Consider the following 20,896-nt stretch of genomic DNA (forward strand, 5'->3'; position numbering starts at 1 on the left):
CGGAGGTTAAATAAATACCTGAGCCAGAAGAAAGGCAAGGTGCTACTTTGAAAACAGTGTAACAATACCACTAACATTTACCATTCAAGAATGATGTCACTGACGTTTGGCCAAACTGACGAAATCTTTTCTGAACTAAATTAAAATTTTTTGAGTCGTTCCTAGAGTAAGGAAGAGAGAAGCCAACAGTAGTTTTACTATAGCCTCAAGGCATGCACAAGTGAAAATCATTTCTTCGCCTGAGTTTGAGGAAAGGATTTCTTCACAACATAGCAATCTGGAGGAGTAATGTTGGAGTAATAGTTCTTGATAGTGTCCGTAATTTCAAACCCGAACTTCTTGTAGAAAGAGATAGCTTCATCGTTATTGGTTTGAACATGCAAGTAAATCTCGGATATATTCTGCTTCGAGCACAGATCAATTACATGGTTCAACAGTTTTGTGCCTGTAAATGTAGCAATAAGAAACCCATCAAAAGCAGTCTTCTAGACTTCCCTTTCAGCAAGGTTGAGCAGCGCAGTCAATGTCACAAAAAGCTACGGAAAACGTCCAGAAAAAAGGTGTTGCAATGTTTCCACACAACACTACGTACAATTTAGTACTTAATTGTTACATGGGGGGAAGAATTCCATTTTCAATAGAATTAAAGACAGTATTCTTTGGTTAAGGATTATGATGGAATAAAGTCAAGTGGCAGTGATTTGTGATTTTCTTAGTGCAATAGCAGTGATTTGATGCAAATCTCATTATGGGTCGTTGAACACAACCTCTCTGTATAGTTAATACACGCATATATTCGATTCTCCTTGCCTGTCATTGGACGCCTTTCAGGCACTAGATTTAACTGTTGTTGCTGCTAAATGGGGGAGGAAGGAAGGTCACATACAACTTCTTAAAGCTACAAGAGAAGGAATCGAACTAAACACAAAACAGCAGATGTCTCTTTGATCCTTTTTAACATATTTTACATAAATATGGACATTTTCCTTGGAAAAAACAATTTCTCAATCCCATTATTCGTTCTCCTCACCCCCCCAACTTTAAACCATTTGATTCCCTCTGCCATGCCAAAAGCTCCATCTGTTCTGACCCCAGCCAACCACTGTCTCCACTGTCGTAACCCTATATCCTCCACCAAAACCATGGCCTTCACCTCCTCAACAACCTTACTATAGACTTCCCTCCAGCTAACCCTCTGCCATTGCACCAATCTCACTTCTATAACCAATCACTAATGAAACTACTGACTCCACCACTCGACATGGACCATCTCCCTCAATATCAAATCACAAAGACATTCTGCCATTACCAATTTTACTTTCTTCTCCACAACATAAACAGACTCAAAAACAAAAATAATTTTACGATTCACCGTAAATAATCTCTCAGGAAAATAAAAAGAAGAAAAAAAGAAAACTCACCAATGCCTAACCCACGGTATGGTGCCAGCACGCCCAATGTCATGATGTAAATACAAACAGCTCCAGTTTCCTTCTTTTCAACACGGCATGCGATTGCTCCAACGCATATATCACTATAGTATGCTGAAATATAATATAAAATGCTGTAAATATGTGATAAACAGCACAAACAACATCACGAATAACATGTATAGCAAATAAGTACAAAAACAAAAGCCACGAGAAGCCCTTTGCCGCATATTAAAAGTTTAAAACAAAGATTGAGAAAAATAAGTCAGATTTGCGATGACTAGAAAGAGAGACGAGATCTATGAAATCACATAAATGCAGTTTGGGCCACGTCAACAAGGAAGAAAGAGAGTCGAGCTCATAATTGCAAAAAAGTTTCTATCCCTAAATCACTTGACTAAGTTGTCCTCTAGCTCAAATCAATGAAAGCTTCCCAAAGACCCCTGTTCAGTTTCCAACTCAAACTCACACCATTCCTAAAACAGCCATCTTAGAATTTTATACTGCAATTATTAGCTTTATTACCTTGCTGCTGCAATTCAGAAAACATTCCTTTCCACGCCCTCTCGACCTTCCCATCTCATATAGGTCAGTCTCCTTTGTGTTAATACAAGCAAGTTAAATCCGAGATTCAACATTCTGGACCATCGGAAAAATCTATTCCAACCATTAATTCTCTATCAAACCTTACACTGACAAAATTCAAGACCATCTCCCACAAGAAGCCCAACTGTGCTGTATTTCTAGTATTTTCTAAAATCAAACATTCATGCATTGTTGGGGGAAGGGGGCAATGGAGTCTTGGTGTTCTCCCTCCAATTTTTTCCTATGTTTGAGGGTTTTCAATTTGGCTTGTCTGAGGGAATATGGATCCCTCCACTTCCCTTCAACCCAATTTGTTCTGCAAACAAAGGAAATTGTTTGCCTCACTTTCACTCCAAATCTGTCCTTCCAAACAAAGGGTTAGAGAAAATCGCCTGCAAGCAATATGTTTTATAAAATCCAACAGCAAACTCAACTGTGGACAACTCTAATGGTTCCCACGTGTGGCGAGGCAACGAGGTCGAACGTGCACAACCTTACCCTATGTTTTTAAAGATGAGATGTTTCCAGATAACTCATAATGAAAATTGCATCATGAAATCCAATGCGCATGCCTACTCTCACAGACTCACAACACAAGAAGAATAATTGAATAACAGATGAAAGAAAAACTTCAAAGGACGGTTCACATTTTGATGGAAAAGTCAACAGAAGACACTTCCTATTTTATTTAGAAACTCAGTTGAAATCGCTAGAGAAAAATTACACACACCAAGCATGACAAAAGATAAAAAGCTATTTGGTGGAATGTAAAGTCCAGAAAAGATCCTAAAAATCACATTGGACCAAAAAAAATGATGTACAGTAATTTATATTATTCTAATATTCTATACCATCTGAAAGTAGGTATATGCGTCTATAATCCCTACAATACCTCGAATATATTGTGAAAAAGCATCTAATAAATAACTAAGTACTCAATTTCTAATAACAACCCAATACCAGAAAAGGTCCATATAAGGCTTACAATGAAGCACGTCATGGCTCTATGGTTAAAAATTAGGATTGACGCTTATACTTCATAAACATTGGATATGACAACAATAAAAATACAGAATCCTCCATGCCTTAACTCTTGACTAAACTTACCATAACTTAAAAGACAGAAAAGCAGACATACAGGAGATCAGGTGTATTGAGTTCAAATTGAGTTCTACTAAGTGCACTCTTAGATCTTAGATCCATTCCACTACTAACCTTCTCCATCGACTTTCACATAAATCTACTGTGACAATTTTTGATTGCACTCGCGACAAATTCTAGTGTAGTCAATGCCTATAAGCTAAATTATGCTTGTAGTTGCATGTTGCATAGATCATGCTTTGGACGTACATCACTAGTGGGGCTCCAAGTAATCTTTCCGTGCTTCATATTTCTTTTATCTTTCCTCTTATTTTATCATTCCTAATATTCATATTCCCATTAGGTTTCATTATACTTGTCACACAAAAAATGCCTTCGACTTGCTTTATAAGCTCACTCTATGCTCTTCTAGAATAAGCTTCCCACTAGAGAAGTAAGTATTCAATTAGTTGCTTTAGTAACTTAAAAAAATTTATCCAGCACTAGTCCTCACGGTTGAAATACGAAGATAAGTGAGACCAAAATTCACCGGAAACAATAAATTTTCCAGGACATGAACAACAGAAAGGATATCAGTCGTCCAGTGTTTTGTAAAAAGATCATTAACAATGAAGTACAAACTTCTAATCATATATTATCAGAACATGGGGCGATAAGAAGGTGTCTAACTCCATTAGTGAATGCTTGTTCTAATGGCCAACTTCAAGAATGCCAACAAAACGCATATGTAGCGGACAGCACCATGTTAAGAATATGTACACTTGATCTTCAACATAAGATATGAGCAATTGCAGAGGCACTATAAATTGAAATGTTTTACATTTTGGAGCTGAACTTGTAGGAGGAAGCTAGAAAAGGGCCATGGAGTACCAATTCAGGAAATGGTATTGAAATGCTTTACATTTTGGAGCTGAACTTGTAGGAGGAAGCTAGAAAAGGGCCATGGAGGATAAACCACTTTGACAACAAAAGGATGACATTATAGTCCAATAACTATATGGGTGTGTTTGGATAAAATTTCAGAGGGAAGGGAAAACGAGGGAAGAGGAGGAGAGGGGAAATGGAGCTATGATTTTAATTTAATTCAAATTCTCATTAGGGCAGATAACGAGATTACTCTTTGAGAATGAAATTTAAATTAAATATTATACCGATCGAGAGACAGTATCCTGGGCAAGGTAGTTCATCAAAGCACCTTTTTATACCTTTTTTACCTTTACCCGGGCGAGCGGAGGATACGTAAGACGAAATCAGTCGTCCCCTGTTCGAGGTCGAGATGAAAAAGCGAGCGCGAGGATCTTAGCTTGCTCGAAACGACGGCATATTGGGGTTCACACAGGTTTTACCTTTCCAGATTTCCAGATAGGAGATGGAATTCAATCTTTTATCGACGATGGAAAAAAGGACTCGCCTTAATGACTAAAGGGAAGAGGGTGGGCTGTCTCGAAGTAAGCTGTCTCGACATCGGCATCGACGAGAAAGAAGCCCTTGGACAGAAAGAAAAGTTGAGGATCGTGTTGATGATGAAACAGAAGCCAGATAAGCTAAGCGTGATTGACGCCTGTTTTGTAAACCCTTTCCTATGTACCGATAGAGATGTTGATTCCTGCTCGAAACCCTAGAGAACACGGCCGGCTCTGATACCTTCAGGCTATTTTATAGTTCGACTAGAAGGAGAATGAGTTTACTGACTTGAACGCTGGCGAGAGGAAGCGAGAGTAGAAGCACAAGATCTTTTAAAACGGCTATTTCGCGTTCGTGTATAAGTAAAAAGAAAAGAAACGACTATTCGTAGAAACCAGGAACAATTTAATATAAATTATAGGGTCCGTGTAACAGCCGGCTCGCCCCCTTACTATAAAAAGCTCCTCCACTTGCTCATTTCGCTCACCACACCATCTTTCTCAGCATGGGGACAGCGGGCTCTAGTCTTTGCATCCGTGAGAGAAAGAAGTTCAAAGTCGACTCACGCTTAGCACGAAGCAAGAGCGCGGTCCGTCATTCATTAAAGGACCTAGCAGTGGGTCTTGTCTTAGATTCTAAAGGCAGAAGAGCGTACCTTTATGACCCTTAGAAATGAAATGAAATGGAGGTTTTACCTACTAAGAACTAAGAAGAGGTATGGAATACTCAACCTAAGGATAGGAATGAAAGACCTGACCACAAGAGAGAGGGGTGAAACTGGATACTCTCGATCGGAGAACCCTGGAACATATACGCTCTTTGACTTACGCTGATATCCCAATCGTAACATCTAACCGGATCTTAAGCACTGCACCTTGACCAACTACTGAAACACAGGCCCACTAAACGGTGTCTTTCTTCTACTTATTCCCGGAACTCTCACTTAAAACCCTCATTTTAGACCAAAGGTCGGGAATGCAGCACTAAGAAGCCGGCGTAGCATCAATCAATCCAGTCACATACCAACCCGTTTCACCCAGGTTAAGATATTTAAAAACACTTCTACAGAAATTGCAAGAATTTTAGTTGATGAGATTTCATGCGAAATTTCCAACAACACTCATCAGGAACAGAGAAAGGATCCGAAACTGGGACTTCTACTGCTACAGCTACTTCAACCGCCCCAGCACCTTCCACGTCTTCTTGTTATAAAATTTCCATTTATTCGCGATCTAGACATAGGTATCAATCCATTCTATAATTAGTCTCAGTACCTCTTGTGGAAAAAATATTTCCCAAGCAAAGGGGATTTGTACAGTACGAAATAGGGCATTTTCCCTCTAAATCTTTTGCGTGCTGGAAGGGTTTTTGATTTCCCTTGGGGGAGCTAAAATGGGTCCATCCATTTCCCTCCAACCCAAAGAAGAGAAATTATACACCTCCCGCTCCCTCCTCTCTCCTGCCTTTTCCTTCAAATCCCTACATCCGAACAAGTCTTATGTATGATGGAAAAGAAAGAGACTAAAAGCAAATATCCTAATGAGTGCATTGCTAGTATCTTCTAGCCGTTAATTACCACAACTACCACCCCCACCCCCAATCAGATGCCAATCATCCTTGTCCCTATGCATATGTAATCAGTTAGTACTCAACTGAACCTCCACATGCAATTTCCCTGTTTTTTCTAACTGACATGATGCTAACTGCAAAGTAAGTATCGACTAAGGCTTGTTTAACAAACCCACTCAATCAAGAAAGCAGCCTTTTGAAAACGTATCTCTATTCTTAAAACAGTTTAGAAATCTACGAAGATCTAGCAACAATGTCTGCCCTATTTTCATAAGATGCATGCCCCATATTCAATACTATATGTTGGAGCTCATTTCACCATGGTAAACAAAAGATACACATTCCCCAAAATACCATCTCAGTAACCCTCCATATGTGAGATTCACAATGCCCAGAAATTAATTTAATTTGTTATGTCTACCGACAGTTATAAATATGGCTGATGCGTACAACTTTTTAAACTTACCATGCCAACTGCCAATAGTGTCCTATAAGTAAAGGAAGGAACTTGCAAAAAATAGCTAAGACATGGCAGTTACTGCCAATATTTGACCAATGGAGGCATATGGCGAACGATAGGCTACTACTCTACTAGTTGACTGACTCAACCAATATTATATTTGGACAATATTTTACTGGTACGAAGATATTAGACAACTTGTGAATTTCTGACAAACCACGTCGTCTATACCACCGCGATACAAGCTTAAAAATTTAGAATTAAAAAGCATATTCAAGTTTAAACAAAGAAACTTCGCATAAGGCGTTATCATTGGCAACCAGTCGCAAATCTATAAAATGCAGTACTCAAGCTTAAACGACAGAGTTTCAAATTTAGAAGAATCAAAGATCATTTTAGATAAAATGTCTAGATTCAAAAGTCCCTATTTCTTCCAGGTCTAACATCTGCAAAACCGATGCCCTAGGGCTTTCCAAGGTGCCTAGTCAAAGGCTAAACGAACGTAATTTCGCAATTTTCATCTCGAAACACAACAACGAATAAAGGTCAGATTTTGCATTCTTGGACAATCAAGTTAGGCTCAGAAAACCATTTCCAACATAAAACCAATACAATACGTATCCCTAAACTGCCAGTTTCTATAATTCCAACAATAAAGACTGAATTTTGTTAATACTCCGTAATTAACAAGTTAAGATGCAGAAACCTAATAGCCCAGAACACATCTAATGCGATTAAATCAACAACCAATACGTAATTCAGCAAAAACCCAAATAAATAAACAACATTATTGAACTAATTATTCAAAAAAAACAAAGGAAGCCCAGATGAGATTAAGGAAAAACAAAAAGGAAAAGTAGAAGAATGTAGACCTAATTTGGTAAAATCACCAGAGGCAAGAGCATCAGCATAGTACTTATCGTTGTAACGAACAGGAAAGAGGGTGACATTGAGTTTTTTCAACTGCATTATGTTCTTGTCTCTCACTCCATCTAATGATATTGTCACCTGCTTCATCTTTTATTTCCTTCCTTCCTTTTTGATGAATTGTATACAGAGATACTCTGTATAAGATTGTTCTAGTATAGATGTACCAGCCCTACCAGCGTATGTAGTTGAGATTTAGGGATTTTTATATGGGAGAATTCCTGCAAAAAGATGGGATAGTTAGATTTAGGACATGAGAGAGATTGAGGGGGTGTTTGGTTCAATATGAGGTATGAGTTTGAAATGAGTCAAATCAATAGCAAGTGTTTGTTTGGCGTATTTAAGGGTTTTATATCCATACCTTAAATCCATGAGGTATGGGTTTCTCATACCCAAGGAGGGGGTGGTATGAGATTGATACCCATGAGATATCAAATTATAATTAACAAAAATGTAAAAATAAATATTTTAACATATTGAAAATAAAATATTTTGTATAATTATTTGATTAAATCTATATTTTCATGATTTTATATGGTAAAATTATTATTTAAAGTCTTGGATTTTACATTTTTAATCTTTACTTGGTTTCAAACCCATACCGCTTACAATTGAAACAAACGCAAGGTATGAGGAATGGAGTTCCAACCCGATACCACCCAGGTATGATTCCTGGTTCCAAACTCATACTCATGCGCGAAACAAACGCCCCCTGAGAAACTATGGCAATTGGCAAAGATGTACCTAGTTAGCCACCCATTGGAAGTAGACCTAACAAATCTGATCCGGCCCATATAACCGGACTTATTAAGACAAATTTGACCGGATCGATAAGGCTAAGAGTGCATAACTCAAATGCGTTCCAAAATTCGAATTGACTTGACTCGAATTTTGATTAACCCAATGTTAACCCGATTTGAAGGACTCGGCCCAAAACCACACGTCCGGTAATTGGACATATCCGAAGTGACTTAAAGTACCCTAAAACAACATGTTTTAAAACATACTCCCTCTCATTTAAGGTTTTTTTTTCCTTATTTTCACTTTGGGCATATCTTTCACTGCTTTTTATTGTCTTCATTAGTTTAGAATCATCAACCCAAACCAATTGTGACAAAAGCACAAATTGAGATAGATAGACTTAGAACCCAAAGCACATCGTCCCGTGGATCGACCTCGACTTAACCACTAACTAGTTGTTTGTTGAGAATATAAATGTGTTTGATTGAGCGTACGACGACAACGTTCATCATGTACTCATGTCGGGTTCCATTTAGACACACCTATGTTCATTTTGGTTCATTGGTTTAGGTTCCAAAATCGTCGCTCTGATACCACTTTCTAACACCCTCTTCTTACCTGACCAAGGTAATTAAGAGATGTTACCAACTCGATTTCCCGAGGCAGTGAAATCGGAATTACAATTAAGAAACTCTTTTTATAAATAACAAGTTTAGTGATTATAAACCATAAACTAATAAACGATGGAAAGTACAACTCATGGCAACTATATTCATTTAGCCAACTATACTCGACTCAGATGTCATCAAGGCTCGTCCCGTCTCTCATGCGCTATCAAAGATAACATGTACATAACCTGCTCCCCATATGATCAGAAATATCATATGGATCGACACAGGCCACCCCGGAAATACGTGACAATTACACAGACATATAACACGTCAGCTTCAATACTTCAATATGAGACACAACATAGTAAATGAATATGCAACATGCTTATTATGTAAATGAGATACCATTATAATTTCGGTGCTGGGACACGCCCAGACATACCCATAACCACCGGTGCCAGGGATACGCCCACGACACCATATCTCACCACAAGGTACCGGGACACGCCCAGACATACTGGGTTTAGAAGCCAACTGGATCCCCTACCATATGTCGTGTATCACCCACACGAGTCCCTCCTAACTCAAGCCATTAATGTGCACATCCCTCTTGGAGTGGAAAGCTAACAGGCGGCCCCAGCGTAAGACGGTTGGGCCGTCTTATGTCTCCTAAACCACCAAGTAACAACATAAAGGATCTCCAACACAACACAACAATAACCACACATGAAAAGTTTAATAAAACACCAATTATATGACTCATCATGAACTCAATTCCAACATATGATGGATAGAGTTTCCCAAATACCAACATGATACCCAAATCGACTCATACATGAAATGATGATGAATAACACACAAATATGCACAAACAAAGTATTGAAACCGAGTAGGATAACCTACTTTTTAGCATTCTTCATAAGTTACTCGAATTCCATATGGTCTCGTCTCGCAAGACCGTCGTCTTATTCCTAAACAAATCATATAATACCATCACAATTACATCCCACACTAATACACAATACAAACCCATTATTATTACCCACTAATTACCCATATTACACATACTAATTACTAATTAATTAACCCAAGTGAAAACCCCCAAAAGTTAGGGTTAAGACTTAAACAAGGATGAGTGGAAATCGACTTACAAGTGTGGATGATGAAGAGCAAGGTGGAAGATTCCTTAAAGCAAGCTTGGATCCATGGAAGAAAGTGTTTATGGAGGTTTTAGAGAGAAGGGAGAGGATTTGGAGTGAGAATGTAAGATAGAATGAATAAGGATGAGGTCTGAGGTTTCTTATCTCGATTTCTGATTCAGCGCCACTCGACCGGGTGCGAGTCCACTCGATCGAGTGTCACTCACTCGGTCGAGTGTCAGGCCACTCGGTCGAGTGTCAGGCCACTCGGTCGAGTGTCAGGCCACTCGGTCGAGTGTCAGGCCACTCGGTCGAGTGTCAGACCACTCGGTCCAATACTGCCACACTGGTCTAGTTTAGGTCTCACTTGGTCTAGTGTACTGTCATACTTTCACTCTCGAGTACCTCTGATCTCGTCTGATGGTCCTCTCACGCAATCCAAGGTACATCTATGGGTCCCAAAAGGTACGGGTATTACAGAAGTACTGGGCGATATTGTGAGTAACAACTAGAGTGCTTTCATCAGAGGTAGGGACATATTATATAATATCCTCATTTGTCAGGATCATGTGAGGCTCTGCAATAGGAAGTGCTGCTCACCTAGGGCTATGATGAAGATGATCTATAGAAGGATCTAAGAAAGGATTATGACTCCATAAAGTGGAGTTTTATTGAGGGAGTGTAAAGAAGCTTGCACTTTCCTAGCCAGATGATTAAATGGATACTGGCTTGTGTTACTTCTCCTTCTTTTAAATTATCCTTAAATGGAACTCACTTTTAGTATTTCAAAGGAAAAGAGGGATAAGACAGGGAGACTTTATGTCACCCTTGATCTTTACATTATATATGGAGTACTTGACCCGAATTCTGAATGTGGTTACCAAAAAACCAGGGTTCGTCAATTATCATCCTCTTTACAGAAGACTAAAATTGAGCTACTTATGATTTGCTGATGACTTTCTACTTTTTTGTAAAGGGCATCTGGCTTTATAGCTCTCTTTCCCATTTAAGTATCTCGCCATCCCTATCTCATATAAAAGACTTTCTGTTAGTGATTACAATAGGCTCACTGAAAAAATGGTGGCTAGGATTCGTAGCTTGGGGGGGGGGCGGAACCTTAGCTTTATTGGTAGAGTTGTATTGATAAAGGTAGTGCTCTCTCAAATACACTCTTACTGGGCAGGATCTTTGTTATCCCCCTACTGTAATTAAAAGAATTGATGAAATTTGCAGGAACTTCTTGTGGTCTGGTTCTGAACAATTTAAAATCCATTTCTAGCTAGGGAGAATTGTTGTAGAAGCAAGGAGGAAGATGGTTTGGGCATTATCAACTGTGGTGCTTGGAATAAAGCTATGATGGATAAATATACTTGAAGGATAGCTAAGAAAGAATCACCTTTGGATCAAATGGGTGAATGTTGTGTACATCAAGAATAGATCATGGTGGGATTACAAGCCTTCTACAAATGTCAGTTGGTCACGGAGACATATTTATAAGATAAAGGAGCGGTTTAAAGCTGGCTACATGAATGATACTTGGATGGGTGACGATTACACAATTCATAAAGGTTATTAATGGATTCAAGGTGACATACCTAAGGTGCTATGGACTCATGTGGTTTGGAATAGATTCAGCTTGCATGAACATTCTTTTATTGCATGGTTGTATACTCTACAACGTTTGATCACCAAGGACAAGTTGTTTAACCATGGCATTATCACTGATGTTCAATGTGAGCTATGTTGTAGATGTGATAAAGATCACCTTCATCTGTTCTTTAACGGTGCATTCAGTGTGCAGTGTCTGGTTCTTGTTCAGCAATGGTTGGCTTTTAACATGAATGGTGTGGATCCTATTACATGGTGCACTAATTGGAGATGTTGGTCTCTTTTCAAGAAGCAGATTATTATGGCCAGTATTGAAAGTCTGATCTATAATATCTGGTTTGCTCGAAATAGTTGTAGAACGGAAGGTTCAGTGGCGCATCCTCGTATTATTTTGTTGAGATTTAAAGAGTCTTTGTTACCTAGAATTACAACTAGGATGGAGCAGGTTAAGAATAAAGTTGATGGAGGATGAATCCATAGCATTAGATGCTAGTTTAGTATCTCAGTATCGTGTTTTAGCCTTTTATTTTAAGCTAAGAGCGGGGTGATGTAATATCTTTAAGTTTATCATTATATTTCACTTTTCACCTAAAAATGTATGAATATATGTTAATATGTTCATATAGGTCCTATATTTGTGAGGGATTGGTTTGATTGCTTAGTTCTTGATTCGTGGAGCAGTTTTGATTATTGCTAGTTTTAAAGAATTACTAAAAGGTAGAGACCACGTCTACTCAATCCTTGTGATTATGTGATTATGTTGTGATTATTCATTGAAATTATGACAATGTTCCTTGAGATTATGTGGTTATTGATAATGATGGAATGATGGATATTGTTATGATGTTGAGTTTGGCGTTGGACTTGTGATTTTGGGACCAGTACGGGTAACCGAGTTCCTTGGAACAGCATCGTACGCGGAGGGCTTCCAGGGCCTCTTCTTGTGGGCCGACCGCAATAGAGGGATGTGCACATCTATGATCCGGGGAGTGTGGTCGAGCACGTTTTCCGTGAGAGTTATTTGTGTAATTTAAATACGCGAACGAGTGAAAGACAATCAAGTAAAATTTACAAAATTTGTCAATCAATATGTCAATGGCACGTTTAAAATATAAAGTGTAACAATGTCACCATTTATCATCAATTCATACTACCATTTGATATTGCACTTACATCGTAATAATTAAAAAAAAAAGGAAAACTCGACATAAATGAAAGAGTATACAAACTAAAAGACAAGTGTAAAGAAGATTCATAATAATCATTATTTTCCAATTTCATGCAATGATATTGTTATGTGAGTATGTCATCCTCCAGCAATTTGAACACAACCACAAAAACAGTAACTAAATAAGACTCTAACAATTAATTCAAAACAAAATAGAATAAAAACCGAAATAATTCATTTAGTTCTATATGTAATCTTTGCGTACCAATTTTTTGAATAAAAATGAAAATTAAGATTGTTATGATAGTTATATAAGAGTATTTTTGTAATCAATTCTCGCATTGATTTCAACCATTTATTTAAGGAAAGAAAAAAGATTTTGTGAATGAAAGGGAAGATAAAAAGTTATTACTATAAGTTTATAATAACATAAATCAAAGTACAATAATGGTGAGGGAAAATAAAAATGTCATCCCATTAAATAAAAGAATTAAAATTCAATAAATTGGTAGATTGATAACAAAGTTACGAGAGGAAAATAAAAAGTTTGAATGAATTTATTTGTTGTGTTTGAAACAAATATTTCTTTTTAATCTATAAAATATATTAAAAGGCTACCCTAAAATGACTAATTAAGTCCACGTAGACAATACCACGTAGGATAAAAACAGCCACACAGACATTTGAAGCTCACGTCAGCTGCATAACCCAAATGCCACACACACATTCATACCCAATTACCCCGTCTCTTATCATCATTGTTCCTACCGGCAACGACAATCCCCCTTTTTCCGCTCATTTCGTCAACAAGCATTAATTTATTATTACATGGCATTAATTTAATTCATTTATCTATAAATTAATTTAATTCACTTATCTATAATATTAAAAGATATTATTTATATTCTTAAATGATTTTTGTATATTAAATATATTGTTTTCCAAAATTTATGTAACCCTTAGAAATTTACATCAAAATTTCATAATTTATAATTAATATTGACATTTTAATTGAAATTTTGGTGATAAAACATGTTAATAAAATTTATAATTTATAATTAAAATTAAAATTTTAATTGAAATTTTTGTAATAAAACATGTTAATAAATTAATTAAAACTCTTCATATTACTTAACACCCACCATTTTTATTAACATTTTTTTCCTATTTAATTCAATTTTTAAATTAAATATGGTAATAAATTGATTAAAACTCTTCATAATACTTAACACCCATCAAATTAATTAAAAGTTTTTCCTATTTAATTAATTTTTATAATATAATATGTTAATAAATTGATTAAAACTCTTTATACTACTTAATAGTTAACACCCATAATTTTCATTAACATTTTTTCCTATTTAATTCACCTCTTGACTTTCTCGGCAATCAATTATCTAATTAAATAATACCACAAAATAAATTAAAAATAAAATTAAAATATTAGAATTTATGGTTGTATAATGACTATAAAACCTATAATACCTATAATAGTTTCTATTTATAAAATCTTAATAAAAGCTAACCTAAAAAATGTGACATGGCAAGTTTAATTGTGACGTGATAACTTTTAATGTGACATGGTAAAAAAAGTGATATGGATTACCAATTTAAGAAAATTAAAAAATATACGGTAAAAAAATTTAAAAAATATAAGGTATAAACATAAAAAAGAAGGAAAAAAAATTTTAAACCATTGATCTCCTCTCATAATTTTTTATTTATTTACCTTATTTATTTAACCATTATTTTCTTTATTTAATAAAATGACCTTTTAACTTTCCTTTCATCATTACTATATATACTCCGTATTTATGTACCATATTTTTTATTTTTCTTTCATTCATAAAATTTTGAGAGAATTTGTAATAGAATTTTTCATATATATAACTATCATATTCACCCTAAGTTTCAATTTTATTCAAAAAAATAGCACCTAAAGTATACATAGGAAGTAAACTAATTGTTTCGTTTTTTATTTTTCTTATGTTTTGTATTAATTTGTTATTATTTTTTGTGTTTGTATTAATATTGCAGGAGAATGAGTTTCCAACTTGATTCAAAAAATTTGTAGGTAAGGTATCGCTAAAGAACTAAATTAATTATTTTGCTTTTTATTTTTATTATGTTTTGAATTAATTAGAATCTTATTAGTTATTTTTTTGTGTTTATATTAATATTGCAGGAGAATGAATTTTCAACTTTATTCAAAAAATTGGTAGGTAAACTATACAATGAGAACTAAATTAATTGTTTCACTTTTTATTTTTATTATGTTTTGAATTAATTAAAATTTTATTAGTTATTTTTTTGTGTGTGTTTGTATTAATATTATAGGAGGATGACATACTCATATATCAATAACAATGCATGAGATTCGAAATAATGGCTATGGATCTTCTTTACATATTTTTTTCTTTGTTTGGATGACTCTTTAATTTTTGTCGGTTTTTCTTTTTTCTACAATGGTGTATTTGAAATATCGAATGGTAGCAAAAATCTTTAATAAGTTGTTGACATGTTGTTACATTATTGTCCTTCACTCTTTCTTACACTTAGTCTCCTTTGTAACACTTATGTTCTATTTTTATTTTGTCAAACAGGTTACAAATCAAATTGCTTAGCCAAATTGTTAAAGTATGATGCGCATATGTCAATTTGATCTTATCATAGTGTTATAATATGCATAAATAGTAATTAGTTAGAAAGCGATTCTTATTCTCCAATTCATTGTTCCAATTCCAATGCTTTCAAGCCTTTAAATCATTTTTTTTGTTTTCCATCAAATATACTATTCTGTAACTCACAATATTTTTTGGATAAATATTTTTTTTGAATGATTTGTTTATATTTTATTTTCTCCTGAATTAGGAAAGGCTAATATTTCGTGTGAAGTGTAATAGTATTGTTTTGATTATAATTTTTGATGAATGATCGAATATGAAGAAGCTATGTTTAGAATCGTATTTGCATAAATCTCTATTTATTGCGTGATTCCGAGAAATGTGTAATTATTTTTGCTCATCTTATACTACTAATAATAATTATTAGAGTTCACCTATAAAGTTTTGATCCTTAGTTTACTCTCTTACTTTTTGTCCCAAATCTAATCTTATATATACTACGGAGTATATTATTATAACATAAAATGTGATATTTTAAATATATGTAACCTTTCCTTGGAATTATTCGGAATAGTTGTTAAAGTTGCTCACATAAAAGTTCACGATCGTTTCTTTGCAAGATCATAGGGCCAAGTACTTTAAAATGCACCAAAATGACAATAAAAACAATATCTCCATTCAATCAATAAAGAAGCAAGTTGCAATTTTTGTTGGTGAAGAAAACCATTCATATTCTATAATCTTTAAGCCGGTCAAAGCAATGGTCAAATAATAAAGAGACAATTGAAGAATCACTAATTAAAGAGGCAATTGAAGAACCATTAATTAAACAGGTAATTGAAGAATCATTAGCAACTCAAACGAGAAAATTGAGAGTCATTGATTTTCTTTCTATAAAATCTCATCAAAATACCAATTCATATTGTCTTATTTAATACCAGGTTGTCCAAACCAACATTACCCGTCCTTCCAAAAGTCAGTTTTTGTTGTTCTCTATGTAATTTAGAGTATTTTATTGGAATTTTGTGTCTCCTTTTTCCTTTTCTTTTTGTTCATGTATTTATAATTAATAGTCTTAATTGGAGGTATAAATTCAATTAATTAACTTGATAATTTAATTAATGATGTTATTGTAGGAGGTATGTATATGTTAATGCGATCCTAACATGGATGTGCTTTGAACTTCGCGTAATTATTTTGCATACCCAATAAGAAATATTTTTACGAGACTAGCATAATTATCCATATTGTACGAGTTTTAGGATTTTGACGGGAGTATTTATTTAAATTCTATATCTATATGTTTACTTACTATAAGTGAAGTAATAAGAAGGTTATATTTTTGTAGAGAAAGAAAGGATAATGAATGAAAAGTAATCACGCTATATATTTCGAAGTTAGGAGGTTTACAACTCCATATGGAGTAGAAAATAATTTTCAATGTAATTTGTTCATATATGGAAGGGTGACTTCTTTTAATATTTTGTTTTATTGGTAGAAACTTGTACTCATATTTTTAAATCCTTTGAAAATAGGGGACGACAATGGAGTGCAAATTCATGTTCCAATACTTCTATGGCGTCAAGATTGTCCATAAGACCAGAAGTACCCAAAAATTCAATTTGACGGATTGTGTCCTCGCTTCAAAACAACCAAGCTATTCACATTTTGGTTTGCGTATCATGTAGGAAATATCGGTATACTTCCTTTAAGAAATTACGGATTATAACGAAATTATAATTATGAATACGAGTCATAAATGAAATAGCATAAACAAAATAGAGAGATTAAGAAATAACCTTTGGTCCTAGCAAAATTGGCCTAAGAACAATATCGAAATCGATATTCTCCTATTAGTTGCACCCAAAATGCTTTGAGAAATGCCCCTCAATTTGCTAGAATGAGATCCCCTTTTTGCTTGAAGAGGAACCCTAATTTCCAAATAAAATTTAGGGTTTTTTGTTTTGATGAGAGTTGTTGAGAGAAAAATGAATTAGTCAAAAATGATCCCCCCCTTGACCTAATTATAACCGAAATTAGGAGAGGAAAATGGGGAAGATATTTTTTTTTATTTCTTTCCTCAAACCGTGACACTCCAAATAAGGAGAGAAATCTCTTTATTTTTTGGTTGGTCTGGTAATGTATAAAATGCGTATATTTTTATCAATTGTCATTTATTTCGTCACGTATTTAATAAGTCCACACACAACAGCTTGTAGTCGATTTATTAATACCGGTCTGTAAATATTTATTATGACAATCTCGTATAATATATACTTTAACTATAAATATCGCATATTTATAATTAGCTAATTAAATATAACCGATTACATTTAATTACGAATTAACATCTTAATTCGTTCAAGCTAACATTATATACATTAATTAAATATAACAGCTTATATTCAATTTTACGAATTGACAGTTAATTCGTCTCGGCTAATATTATTTAATTGTATTAAATAATCGTCTCATCATCACATTGACTAACTGTTTAGTCAAATACATGAACTAACCTTTTAGTCATATAAGGCATCAATGTGATTACATATCCATAATCACATCTCTCAAACACATCCTTTAGGTATGACTTTTAGGGACCAGTTGATCACCGCCATCAGTATGATAATAACGTCAAACTTTCCAGCAAACCAACCGTTATTAGGTAATCGTTAATCAACTGATAAAATACAAAGTATACCCTTGTGAACCTATAAGGGATTTATAAATGTTATCACACTAATTGTGGAGGACACAAGCTCCAACAATCTCCCACTTGTCCTCACAAGTGTATGTGCGATAACGGATTCTCATATCCTAAAATTTCTCCCACTCAATGTAAAACAATTTGCAAAATCCGTATTCACAAAGGTCGTATTTTACAAGTGATCAATATCAAGAGTGGTTTTCCCGATTAGAGAGTAACTTAACTGATAAACGAATCATCATTCGAGCATGGCCATGCATTTCAGTTACAACTCCTCGAGTGGCCCTGAGAAATAACTAAACCTGATAAAGGTTGGATATTTTCTTCAACTCGAATCCTGCAGATTTAAGCACAGTATGAAATGACCCCAGAAAAAATCTGTTTAGCCTCCTGTTACGGCAAACCATGAGAAAGAAACCAAAGTCACCCAAAAACTGCCTTAATCTCAAAAGACAGTCGATAGTCAAAAGAATCGACTCTAGGAACACAATGGACGTCCAATCCACGACCTGGCACCGAATGTTTTAAACATTTAGGACTACATTACGTTGTCACAAAAAAATGTCCTACGAGATATCGTTATAACTCGTATCTGTGATCGATCAGCCAACTGTTTGACTTATGGCTCGTTGAACCCACCATCAATCGACTGCACAATATAATAGCCATAGTTATCAGCTCATGTAGGCGATTACAGACCAAAACAAATATAATGTAATTCAGTTCACTTTGTGGCGTTCAATGTTGTCAGTACAATCCACATGAAAAACAAAATATCAAATAAAACGATGAAGTTATAAATAGCATATGAAAAAGATAATGTATCGAATCCATAATCAACTACTACAACTCAGGAACACGTTTAATTCCCATGGAAATAACGTGCCCTTCATGCTTATCATAATTCAACGGTTTAGTGAGAGTGATACGGTCGTTTCGTACCAAAAATAAACCTAAATACAACTAATAGAAGCTAGCAGCAAGTAGGGTCGATCTCCACAGGGAGGCTATTTTGCTAATTATCTGTTTAACTCAGTCTGTCAGGATGTCACAGAAATGGGGGTTTAAATGTGATTTTCTAAACTAATAAGAGTAAGGAAAAGAGAATAAGAAAAAGGGATTAAACAGATAGAGAGAAACAGCTAAGACAAACGGTTCACCATAATCATCCGGTCAAGTAATCTAGGTCTCAAACCAATGCAAATACGGTCTAAGGGGTAGTGAATATCTCCTTTCGGTCTCAATTCGCCTTAAGGTGTAAACAGCTTAACTTTCGCCCTCACTGCAATACCCTATTGTTCGCTACAAGTCTCGCCTCTTCCAACCTTTCGGTCCAGGTCGAGGATCACTAAGAAATAAATGCCTAATTGCGTTGACTCAATCAGACGGATACAATTAACTGCAACATTTAACCAACAAAGACAATACCAGCATTAACCCAATAAATCGATTACTCTCCCTTCATAATTATGGATCCCCTATAGCCTTAGCCGAGGGGAATTAGCTACTCATAACCAACGAATTAACAATAACAAGAAGTAGATAATTGGAATTCAACATTATAAAAGACTAATAAGAATTGAATTAAAGTAATTACTTTTTTTTTTTTGGTGAAATGTGAGAAATTTTATAAATAAAATGTATAATAATTACATGAGGCTCTATATGGTGATCACAAACAAAAATCAAAACATCATTCTATAAGACGCATTCTAGTAAGCCATTCTCTTTCAGCAAGTGTCATAACTGTTCTATCCCGGGCTCGAACTTTGAACCTCATCTCGTCCATGATAATGCCTGCCACACTTTCAGGACGAAGTAATACATTCTCATACCGACCTTTGTTTCTCTGCTTCCATACTTGGTACATAAGACTCAGCATCATAGCAACCTGCACTCCCCTCTGCAACATTGTTCCTGTCCTATGCATACACCAATTCATCACATCCCTTAGAGGGAATGCCCAAGAAGTTCTGTTACTCAACTCTCCTACAACTCTCTTCTTTGTATAAAATCAAAGTAAAGATGCTCAATAGTTTCAGAAGCGAGACCACATAGAAAACACTTGTCCTCAATGTCCACCCCAAATCTGTATAATCTAGCAGTTGTGTTCAATGCCTTATGAGCTACAAGCCACCCCAAGAATTGGTGTTTTGGCAATGCCCATCCATTCCAGACGACTTTAACCCATTGAACTCTTGGTCTAGTCCCTCTCAACCAGGCATAGCACCCTGCTGGAGTAAATCCTCCTGGTTGCACAGTCCACTGCCCCTGAACATAACCAGGCCTCATCTCATCTTTAACCCTACAAATTCTCCTCCAAACCCAGCTGGAATTTGTACTTGGCTTATATTCCATCCATTCCTGACCTTTAAGGTAATTATTTTGGACCCAATGTACCCATATAGAGTCTCTTTGCATAGCTATCCAGTCAACCAATCTTCCTACCATAGCCTTATTCCATGATTCCTGGTCTTTGAGTCCCAAACCTCCTTCATCTTTGGGTCTACAAATAGTATCCCATCCCACAAGAGGAGTCCTTCTATAGTCTGCACTATTGTCCCAGAGGAAATTTCTACAAACTGCTTCTATCCTCTTAATAATGCCTTTGGGGATGATAAACATAGAAGCCCAATATGAGTGTAAGGAATTAAGCACACTCTGCACAATTACCATCCGTCCTGCATAAGAGAACTTCCTTGCACCATATCCATGAATCCTACCACAAATTTTATCCACGAGGCATTCACAGTCTTGCTTTTTAAGCCTTGTAGTTTGTATTGGCATGCCAAGGTATCTGAAAGGAATGCTCCCTTCAGTAA

General features: G+C 35.4%; 1 protein-coding gene across 1 annotated transcript; it reads right to left on the minus strand.

The window, feature by feature from the left end:
• Positions 1-6: 6 nt before the first annotated feature.
• On the minus strand, positions 7-7,801 carry LOC141611706 (uncharacterized). Its single transcript, XM_074430308.1, has 3 exons — positions 7,422-7,801; positions 1,422-1,544; positions 7-445 (listed from the first exon to the last, which is right to left on the minus strand). Exons 1-3 carry the CDS (start codon positions 7,564-7,566, stop codon positions 228-230), a joined length of 486 nt encoding a protein of 161 aa, XP_074286409.1. The 5' UTR covers positions 7,567-7,801; the 3' UTR covers positions 7-227.
• Between the last annotated feature and the right edge of the window lie 13,095 nt (positions 7,802-20,896).

This window comes from Silene latifolia, chromosome 11, assembly GCF_048544455.1.
Source record: "Silene latifolia isolate original U9 population chromosome 11, ASM4854445v1, whole genome shotgun sequence".
Classification (NCBI taxonomy): Eukaryota; Viridiplantae; Streptophyta; class Magnoliopsida; order Caryophyllales; family Caryophyllaceae; genus Silene; species Silene latifolia.